At 41.8% G+C, this 11,430-nt stretch overlaps 1 protein-coding gene across 1 annotated transcript; it reads right to left on the reverse strand.

Annotated features, from left to right (window-relative positions):
• Positions 1–4,341: 4,341 nt before the first annotated feature.
• Positions 4,342–11,202, reverse strand: LOC308363433 (uncharacterized protein). Its single transcript, XM_080836243.1, has 3 exons — positions 10,894–11,202; positions 8,036–8,175; positions 4,342–7,828 (listed from the first exon to the last, which is right to left on the reverse strand). The coding sequence occupies exons 1-3, from the start codon at positions 11,123–11,125 to the stop codon at positions 5,567–5,569; spliced, it is 2,634 nt and encodes an 877-aa protein (XP_080692369.1). The 5' UTR covers positions 11,126–11,202; the 3' UTR covers positions 4,342–5,566.
• Between the last annotated feature and the right edge of the window lie 228 nt (positions 11,203–11,430).

Below are 11,430 nucleotides of genomic sequence, written 5' to 3' on the forward strand. Positions count from 1 at the left end.
AGCACAATCTAGCAACCTACCAGATCATTATACAGTCCTTTTTACCTCAATAACAACCTCTGTCGTACGATCTCATTCGCTCAGTCGATAATGCTCCTCGAGAAACACGAGGTGGCAGCGTAGATATACTCACTGAATTTATTCAACTGAAAAAGAATACAAAGGTTCTCAAATTCTCCACTCCCTCCAACCCCTCCCCTTGCAAAACAAAACAAAACAAACAAAAGTCTACACATGTACGTGACACGTCTATGGGTAGTAGGACTACGGCAACTGAAATAGAAAACGCCCCCCCTTCACTGTTTTAATAATGACTCGTAAATTACCAGTTTATTACGTTCATTTCAAAATACAAAAGTCAGTTAATGTTAAAATGATGGACATGCACCCCAACCCATGCAGTGTTTGCTACATAGAGACGAATCCAGCAGTGTCTGATCTTTTAATTTCTTTGATATGACTTGGGCACGCTTCATTCCCAATGTAAATCTTCCAGCACCCTATTTTCCTATTGCAGAACAGCTCCTTAGCAAGACCACTGTTAAACCTGTATCACATGATCACCATTTCAGTGGACGGGTTGTAGTGAATCCAGAGTGAAGTCCGCAATTAGAAAAGAAAAAAATTGTTAAATAGAGCTACCCAGTAGGCCTATGGGTAAGTTCGTCTACGAGATCATGAAGAACAAACTGAGAATGTAGTATCCCTGAGATTCTCAGAATATCTGAAGGGTTCCATCATTGCATGAAATGATCAAATGCCAACATCAAGATGTTGTGTCACATTACATGTTTGTGTTTTGTGTTAAAGCACACCAACAATACAAAGTATAGAAATACTTACAGAATGAGTTTTCCATGACAAACATTATTCTCAGCTATAGAAACTCCAACCAAAATGGCAAATCAGGAATACATTCTATTCCCAGGTGGGCTTTAAATATTAAGCAACATTTTGCCGTTTTTCCAAATAATTTTTGGAAATATATATATATAGCTCGACTGTTACATTCTCAAATGAATGTGAAAGACAAATTAACATGCATAAACATTAAATGAATTGCCATTTGCCGAACACAATTTAACCGCTAAATCTGCAAAACTGTAAGCAAATTCTCAGCCTTTTTCTCAGTTTTCAATTTTATAAAACACATTTAGCAAAACATTACCCACATAGTTCACTTTTTTAAGACACAACAAACAGACATTGAACGCTTGAGTGCCTTATATACAGTGGGTACGGAAAGTATTCAGACCCCTTTACATTTTTCACTCTTTGTTTCATTACAGCCATTTGTTAAAATCGAAAAGGTTCATTTTTTTCCGCATTACAGTTTTTATCCATTGCTTTGGGCAATTTCACGAAACCGAAATTACATTCTCAAAGCTCTTAGTGCATTTGGCAAAATAGCCTATATGGTTCAGCACAACTACATAGATCACCTTCAAAAGGTCATATCTCACCCAAAACAGTTAAGTCAAGCTTCAAAACCAAATCATTTTCTCATAAAAATAGTCAGTGCCCCCAAAATGAAAAGTTCCTTCCCGAAAAGAAAAGGACATTCTCCAAGCTTTAAATATATTTGCCAAAATAACCTAGATGGTTTATCAAAACACTATGGCACACCTGCAAAAGGTCATATCTCTCCCAAAACAGACAACTCCTCAATTAAAACTTATTCCTTTTCTCATATAGTCAGTGCCCCCAAAATGAAAAGTCCCTTTGGCATTGTTTAAGCACTGCAGGTCAAAATATTTAGATGTTTTGTCAGTATGTCAGTGGACCATAGAAATATCCCTCATGTGCACATTTCAATCTTGGCTTAGTCCTTTGACACTGAATGGTTACTGTAGTAGATGTTTTCTTTCCAGAATACTATGTGTATCAAACAGAAACAAATTCAAGAGGAGCAAACAAGGTTTCACATGACGAACTGTATTGGACTCATGCCATGGAAATTGTTACAGTATGTAATTGCAAAACAGGCAAAGAAAATGTGTACAGCAAAAAACTCTGTCAAACAAAAAGAACATCAAAACTAAAATTAAGTATAGCCTACAGTAGTAAACATACAGAAGGAAAGGAAGTCTTCAGTCTTCGTCCTCACTCTCCTGCTCAGCCTCACACTCACGTCTGTCTGGCCACAGATTCTCATCTACATTGCATCTTATGTTCTCCCCTGCAATGCAACTTGGGAAGAATCGGCGTGCATGCCGCAACCATCCCCTGCAATGATCAGCCGTTACATCCTCACAAGCAGCATCCATTGCTTGGAGGAGGGACCCTCCACCTCCAAGCTGAAAAAAACTCCTCAATAGGATTTAGAAATGGGGAGTAAGGGGCTAGGAGCACCATCACCATCCTTTGATGGGCAGCGAACCACGCTCTCATGAGCGGGCCACGGTGAAAGTTGACATTGTCCCACACAATCACATATGTCGGCAAGTGAGGCCCTACCAAACACCCCTCATGTAGAGGGATAAGATCAACCTAAAGGCGGTCTAAGAACACCAGGAGCTTCTGAGTGTTGTATGGGCCGATACTTGGAATGTGGGTGACTACCCCGTTTTCGGATATCGCAGCACACATTGTGATGTTGCCCCCGCGCTGTCCTGGGACAGTTGCCCTTGCTCGTTTGGTGCTTCCATGTTCATTCTTGTCAACTGTACTGAACTTTGTCAAGCCCTAGATGTTTGATGGAAGCATTTATACTCCTGGATAGCACCTGTCAGCTAACTAAAATTACTTAGTGATTGGTGATCGGATGTGAGAAACTCCCCCTTGATTAGTAAAGTTCTAGTTGCACCTGAAAAAATGAAGCCGATGATCCAAGAGATCCATATTACAGTATATACCATGTTGTTTTTCATGGTATTATGTGCCTGAACGATTGTGACAGTGGAGTGAACTATTCTGCAGGTGATGATGTACAGAAGGAAACTATGCCAACATGTTTTGCAGCGAACAACCACTTGACTGAGAAGCAACAGTCAGTTTAGACCAGCAAGATGTATTCAATTGGTAATTGGGCTAACTGAAGGCAATTGTACCTAACCATTTGCACAGATGTGCTTAATCATTTGAAATGTGTGCAAGATGTATGCAATTGTACTTGTCATTTGCAAGAAGTTTCTAAAACAATTGCATTTTGATTAAAGGAATGAGAAATGCCAATCGGTTTGGAACAAATGCCCAGTGGTTTTGAGGTTTGCACGTGTTGTTTTGAGATGTAATTTCTGTTTCGTGAAATTGCCCAAAGCAATGGATAAAAACTGTAATGAACACTCAGCAACCCATCTTGACAGAAAAAAACAGAAATGTAAACATTTTTGCAAATTTATAAAAAAAGAAAAACTGAAATATCACATGGTCATAAGTATTCAGACCCTTTGCTGTGACACTCATATTTAACCCACATGCTGTCCATTTCTTCTGATACTCCTTGAGATGATTCTTCTCCTTCAATTGAGTCCAGCTGTGTATAATTAAACTGATTGGACTTCTTTAGGAAAGGCACGCACCTGTCTTTATAAGGTTATAAGGTTATAAGGTCTTACAGCTCACAGTGCATGTCAGAACAAATGAGAATCATGAGGTCGAAGGAACTGCCCGAGGAGCTCAGAAACAGAATTGTGGCAAGGCACAGATCTAGCCAAGGTTACAAAAGAATTTCTGCAGCACTCAAGGTTCCTAAGAGCACAGTGGCCTCCATATATGGAGTTAGATTTGTCTCAAAAGTATTTGTAAATGCAAGTGCAATGATCCACAAATGTTTCACGATTTACGAATGTGTTTTGCAATCCACAAAAACAAAGTTGCAATCCACACAAACAAAATTCCTACTTGTGATTTGTAAGTTGGCATTTACATAGATGTGCTATGATTTGTACACATAGATGTCCATTCGTAAATATATCTTTTGTAATTTCTTAAAATACTTAACATTTCGTCTGTGCATTTCTCATGGTCTCTCATTTGTAAATCTACAATTCGCGTGTGAAGTGTTGAATCTGCATTTGTGGATCGCCCAATACGCGCGTGCAATCCTTCTTCCTATGACGTAATTTTGAGACAAATTTTTCGGTTTTGAGACATTGCTTTCTGATTCACAAGCACAAGCACAAGCCTCCCCCCCCCCCCCCCCCCCCCTCTCCGGTAGGTGGCAGTGTTGTCCTCTGCCTTTATTGTTGTAGTGTTCAAGGTGTGTACGCAGCAGAGTTCGAAACCGTTGAAAGCAATGAGAGTGGCTACACCAGGCGCTGAAACAGAATGTACCGCGCCGACATTTCCGCGCGGAAAATTAAGAAATAGACTGGTTTCTATTTTTATTATTTTCCGCGAGGTTTGCGTGGGCCTTTTATCATAGAGTATGGTTATAAATAAATGAAATGTAGGCCTAATGAAAATCATTATATATTTAGCTGTGAATAATGAAGGAAGCCCTACTCCGATTATTTCCCAAACCCTCAGAGCTGTTAGGCTACTATGGAGATTTAACATTTTTAACGTTACTTTTCTGTTTGAAGATACGACAGTGTAGAAGATAGATATAAGTAGACAGTGTAAGTAGATAGAAAGCAAGTAAGATAGTTGGCAGTGTTCAAGAATTGATGACTTTATATTAATTAATGAACTTGAAAAACGAGGACAGCTTTACGACCACAGGGAGGTTTAACTTGCTTTATAGCAAACATACTTAGCCAGCAATATCTTTGACGTGGGAGGTGGAAACCCTAACTATTTCATTTGTTAGGCTACTAGTTAGTTTGTAGGGCTGACTGAGTGAGACATGTGTAGGCTACAGTTGATACCAGACATCCCAATTCTCCCGGAAGTTCCGGGAGTCTCCCGCATATTGATAACGACTCCCTGATGCCCGAAAATTAAGAGCCCTGACCTAAACCCAATTGAGCATCTCTGGGGAGACCTGAAAATGGCTGTCCACCAACGTTCACCATCCAACCGGACATAACTGGAGAGGATCTGCAAGGAAGAATGGCAGAGGATCCCCAAATCCAGGTGTGAGAAACTTGTTGCATCATTTCCAAGAAGACTCATGGCTGTACTAGCTCAAAAGGGTGCTTCTACTCAATACTGATACTTATGACCATGTGATATTTCAGTTTTTCTTTTTTAATAAATTTGCAAAAATGTCTACATTTCTGTTTTTTTCTGTCAAGATGGGTTGCTGAGTGTACATTAATGCGGAAAAAAATGAACCTTTTCGATTTTAGCAAATGGCTGTAATGAAACAAAGAGTGAAAAATGTAAAGGGGTCTGAATACTTTCCGTACCCACTGTATTACATATGCACTGGTCCAAAGGGGCCAAATCACAATCAGGAGGCTGGGCGCAGTTACACAGTCTCTTTTTATGCATAATGAACAAAGGGTCATTTTTTATACTCCTTGCATAGCCTACAATAAAATGTTTATTGAATAAGACGTTTTTTCCTAATTGTCCACTGGGGGCCTGCCATGAAAAGTTTAGGAACCACTGATATAGATCCTTATTTTCTTGTAGCATGGCACTTAACACATACCACTGACTTATGATGTAATGATCTTCATTTCCCTGTGCTATGACTCAAACCTGTGATTAACCCTAGTGTTTCCTGACATGGGCTCTTCTTGACATGATAGCGAAGACCTTTTGACTGTCTGAACTTTTTGCCACAGATCTTGCACTGATATGGCTTCTCTCCAGTGTGTATGCGCTTGTGTACTCTTAGACCGCTGCGGTCCTTAAATCGACTGCCACAGGTCAGGCAACTGTAAGGCTTCTCTCCAGTGTGTGTCCTCTTGTGACACCACAGTGCCCCTGGTAGTGAAAATCCCTTGCCGCACAGAGTGCAGATGTGAGGCTTTTCTACACCGTGCGTGCGCATGTGAGTGCCCTTCGACCTTTCAGACACAAAACGTTTGCCACACAAGCTGCAGGAAAATGGCCCCTCCCCTGAGTGCGTGATCTTGTGACGTGTGAGCAAACTGAAAAAATGGAACGTTTTTCCACACTCCAAGCACTTATGATGCTGGGCTCCTGTGTGAATACGAAGGTGACATCTGAGGCCTCTCCGATCAGGAAAAGTCTTTCCACACACGTCACAGACGAAGGGTCTCTCCCTGTGGACTCTCTGGTGGTGCTCCAGAGAAGAGGCACTGCTCAGCACCCGCCCACACACCTCACATTGATGCTTGCCAGGTCGGTTCATGCTAGGCTGCTTGGAACTCTTATTGGTTGTTTCCTTGCAAGCCTTTGTGGGAACATAGCATGTGGATGCATTGGTGTCATTTTCTTGCAGGATAGTTTCTGCATTGGGTTTAGGTGTGTCCAGATCCACCAGGCGCTTATATATTGACTTTGACTTCCTAGGCATTAACCTTCTAGGCTGATCTTGCTGAATTTTTTGGTGAGATCCCAAGCTTTGCTGATTTATTCCATCATCAGCTTGCTTTGTTTCCACAGTAGCGACATCCTCCAAGCGCTGATCACAGCTGCCCGATGTGTGAATAAGCATATGACCCCTGAGGCTTCTCTCACTGGGAAAAATCTTCCCACACTTGGAACATACACTGTCTCTCATCACACTGTGGACCTCCCAGTGGCGCTTCAGATGAGAGGCACTGCTGAGGACACGCTCACACACCTCACACTTGTACTCGTTTCTGTGGCTCTTACCAGGTTGGCTCTTGAGCTGTTCATTCTTGTCAGGCTGGTTCCTGCTAGGCCAATTGTAACTCTTCTTGCCTGTTACCTTTGTGGGAACATGAAAAGTGGAGGCACTGGTGGCATATGCATGCTGGATATTTTCTGCATCGTGTGGAGGTGTTTCCAAATCCACCAGGTGACGATATACTGACTTTGACTTCCTTGCACTTAACCTTCTAGGCTGATCTTGGTTAATCTTTGGGTGAGATCCCAAGCATTGCTGATTTATTTTATCGTCAGCTTGCTCTGTTTCCACAGTAGCGACATCTTCCAAGCGCTGATCACAGCTGCCCGATGTGTGAATAAGCATATGACCCCTGAGGCTTCTCTCACTGGGAAAAATCTTCCCACACTTGGAACATACACTGTCTCTCATCACACTGTGGACCTCCCAGTGGCGCTTCAGATGAGAGGCACTGCTGAGGACACGCTCACACACCTCACACTTATACTCGTTTCTGTGGCTCTTACCAGGTTGGCTCTTGAGCTGTTCATTCTTGTCAGGCTGGTTCCTGCTAGGCCAATTGTAACTCTTCTTGCCTGTTACCTTTGTGGGAACATGGAAAGTGGAGGCACTGGTGGCATATGCATGCTGGATATTTTCTGCATCGTGTGGAGGTGTTTCCAAATCCACCAGGTGACGATATACTGACTTTGACTTCCTAGCACTTAACCTTCTAGGCTGACCTTGGAAGCTCAGTTTAGCTACATCCTTAGTAGCAGATATGCCTCCATCGGCTGCATCTGTCAGGGAACTCGTTGGTGTGGGTTTGGGTGGCTGCAACAGCCTCACATACTTTTCCTTCTGTGTGTCAGTCATAAGTTCTAAAGAGGCATGGAAATGGTCTGAGGGATTTAATTCTTGACTTTGAGTTGTTTCAACAGGTGCTGGGAGAGCAGACTCTTGCACAGCTGGATGTATGGATGAAGTGGGATTATGGGTGAACGGACTTGTGGCGTTATCTGACATACCCTGGTATGGAGATGGTCTGACTGGTAACACACCAGCTTCCTGAGACATAACTGATGCCTCAATGTGCTGCACCAGAAAGGGTTTTGGGCAGTCTTCTGAAAGCTTCGGCAAGAGGCACGCAGGGGTGTAGTCATACATATCTGGCTCCTTTGAAACGGACACAGAAAAAACAGTCAGACAGAGAGACACAGACATCCAGAGATCTTCTCAGTGAATAATATGGGGTAGAATGTATTTTGAGCCAAGTATTCTAATGTATGACTGTATGGAATTGTAGTCTATACTGGATGACATTAATTCTTATGTACTGTGTAAGGAAAGAAAGGCTATGTGTGTTTCAGCAGAACCACTGACCTCTGGCTTGATAAAGAGCAACGTAAACTGTTGGTTTTCGTCCTGTAAAAGACCTGGGAACACATCCGAAAATCTGGTTTTGTCTGTGTCTTCATGTTGTGAACCAGGACTGCAGGACCGCTCCACCACCATAGGTGTTACTGCCAATGAGAAAAATCACCATTTAACTTAATCATTTTACTCACACAGGGCAAAACAATATAAGCTACCTTATACACATTTTCAGGGGGCCTCACACAATGAGCTGATGTCGTCTCAAGCATAGCTTTTGTGGGATATGTTTTATGTTTAGATGAAAATGGCTTAGCCTTAACTCATCAGTATGAAAGTCTCACTTTAGGAAAGGCAGACTAGGCGGGAAGCAGTAACTTAGCCAGACATGATTCAATAAGTTTAAAGTCAGCATTAAAGTAACGACACAGGCACATTCCAAGAAACCCCTGGTGAGGAGGGGGGTCTCAGGGCATCCAGTCACGACACACACATAGGGGGGTCTCAGGGGAGTTAGAGAAGAGGGAATAGTTAATTCTGATTGGTTTTAGCAAACAACCAGACAGAACACACCCCACAAGATATAGGCCTTAAGACGTCGCGCAGAACGTTCACACAATGAGATGATCCATGGGCATCTCTAATTGTGACTTATTGATTACAATAAACCTCCAGATTTCTACATCCGTTCTTCTAAGTGTAAGAAAGGGTGTAATCAGCCACAACACTTTATAGTTTAGCTTCCAACTGCCACCTACTTAAGTCTAACATCACACCAGGGGCGTCGTTAGGCCTGTTTTGTGGTGATGACATTAAATTAAACGATTGCTTCTCACATGGACACGTTTTTTATAACTCTCAAATGCTACATATATGCTTGTGTGCGTTCTGGTTTGTAGGTTTTCTCCCCCTTAAAATTACAATCCGGATCATTAACGATATCGGGGATCTCGCGTAGGCTGCTCTAAATGATGCATGGAGTGAAATGGTAAGTAAAGGTAGTTACAGAATGTGGCTATCTGTAGTTGTTAACGATTGTTAACTGCTTAAATTAAGGTTTCCTTGAGGTAAATTAAAGAGAAAATTGGAGTGGGCTATGTTTACACTAAGCTAGCTTGCTAGCTATTTTGTTAGAAACTGTCCCAGTGAGTGTGAACGAGCAAATTCGAAATACAAGAAATAACTATCGACACCTCTCCATTCTTTGCATTACGTAATATATCTCTCTAGTATTTCTAAACAATAATATCAGTCCCTATAGAATGTTGTTGTTTATAATCAGTTAATGCTAGTGAATCCTTGTTTGACTGGACCCCCCCCCCCCCCCCATTGAATGGTAGATTTGACACTGAAAATCTGATTCCCTTCTGCCCAAAATAAAACAAGTAAATAACTAAAAAGTTGACACTGTCAGGTCCATTCTCCACCCATAGTGTCCAAATGAGATAAATAAAAATATTACTGGTATGTTAAAACTACACGGACAACTAAAAAGATGTAAATGTTGGTCGAATCATATTCCCTTCAACTCAAAAGTTGACACTTTCCCTTTAAGAATTAAGATTTGGGAGCAGATATGAAAGCTAGTTTATCCGTCTTTCCTTTACAAGCAGGTCAATTATTTCTCTCTTTTTATTTGAGAAAAGTTCATATTTGTGTTGTCAAATTTCACTGTGAACCTGAAATTCTGTCTCTTGTGTTATCATATATTAAATGCAAGCAAAACTAAAGAGCAAAATCACAAATGTTCTGATTCAACCAATCTATGAACTGTCTGAAACAATGGATATCTGCGGCCCCAAATGGGCCCCCCAAAAAATGTCGCGCGCCACGCTCGCAAATATCTAACTCCCCTTGGGCCTAAGCCCCCCCCCCCCCCCCCCCTTCTTTGAATCCTAGAAACGCCCCTGCATCACACATATCTGGCATGCCGCAAAATAATACGTGAATACGCACGGTCATAGATATCTTAGATAAAGGCTAGATGGATTATGGCGGACTCTTGAATGTCCGCACAGGATGCCATTTTGAGGACAGTATGCTTCCGGTAGGGATCAGTGGTACGTTAGGTAACGTCAGATCTTCACAATCGTGTATCTCGCGAACATTTTTGACGGATTTACAAATTACTTGATTTACAATCGTCATTACCTTGGTAATAATTCTGGATGCTTGAACATGTTGAAATGTGCAGCTTAATTGTGTATCACGGCTATTGTGTATCAGTCATTTTACATCAATTGGCGAGTAATTGTTCTTTCTTTTCAATATAACTTAAGTTTCACATAATAAAACTGAAGTTGCACATGATTTCCAATCGGGTTGGTTTGTTAAACATCTTACATTATGATTTCGACAGGAAATTGCTGACTTTATTGCCAATGAAGATGCCAGAATTTTGTGCAACCTGCTCTATTGAACACTCCCTTGAAACGAGACCTGTCAGAGACCTGTCAATGTTATTTTCATATGAAAACCCATGTTTGTAATTCTTCATAAGTATGTAGTGCCATAAGAAATATCTTACGTTTATAACAAACCAACCCGTTTGAAAATCGGTTGAAAATTGAGCAAGTTCTGGTTACTTAAAAAGTACCACTACCAACACAATGTTAAGGGGGAGTGAGCTATACTGTCCTCAAAATGGCCGAAATGTGCGGACATTCGGCTCCGTCGGCCAGAAACGCAGGCAGGATATCTAGCCTTTGTTATAGATATCTATGCGCACGGTAACCTTGCAAATACGCAAGTAGCGGTGTGGATCGGATATTGCGAAAGGAAGGGGATCTGGTGTTTTACCTACCCTTGTTAATGCAGAACTAGATGCGCCGAAAACAGGCTACAGTTCACTTTCATCTCTCACTTACCGCCAACTTGTACTCCGATATCTCGTGTGCATGGATTTGCACTCCATTCCGGTATACTTCTTTGGTATGAACAAAGAGTATCTTTATCGTTCTGTTTTTGTATCCACGCGTGCTCTCCTTTCAATTCCTGCACTGCACTCTCGAAAAGTTTCGTAGTTTCAGCAACAGCGAAATGCAAAAGCTTCTCCATAACAGATGTGAACTGATGTTGGAAATCTTCAATATTTCCCATTATGCCAACTTTTCAGGTTACAATTACCACCTTCCAAACCAAACTGCCTGAATTCATATAGTGCTGTTGGATCAGACCTTCCCCTTCCGCCCGGTTACTGCTCCATTGCCACTGGCTAGCGTCTCTTCACACACAGTAGGCTACCGTCTCTCTGAGTCTCACGCCTAGAACCATATACATGTCTATGGTAGTAGTTACCTATACATGTCTATGGTAGTTACCCGATCGTAGTCGCGCATGCGTAGTAGTTACCGGATCGTAGTCGCGCTTGCTTCACTTTGCGACACTGTTACAACGAGCCAGGT

This window comes from Sprattus sprattus (genome assembly GCF_963457725.1).
Source record: "Sprattus sprattus genome assembly, chromosome: 4".
Lineage (NCBI taxonomy): Eukaryota > Metazoa > Chordata > Actinopteri > Clupeiformes > Clupeidae > Sprattus > Sprattus sprattus.

Coding starts and splice junctions, on each gene's coding strand:
- LOC308363433 (XM_080836243.1), bottom strand. CDS start 11,125: ATGGGAAATATTGAAGATTTCCAACATCAGTTCACATCTGTTATGGAG. Junction 8,176..10,893: donor TATCGGAGTACAAGTTGGCG/GTAAGTGAGAGA, acceptor TCTCATTGGCAG/TAACACCTATGGTGGTGGAG. Junction 7,829..8,035: donor TGCTCTTTATCAAGCCAGAG/GTCAGTGGTTCT, acceptor TCCGTTTCAAAG/GAGCCAGATATGTATGACTA.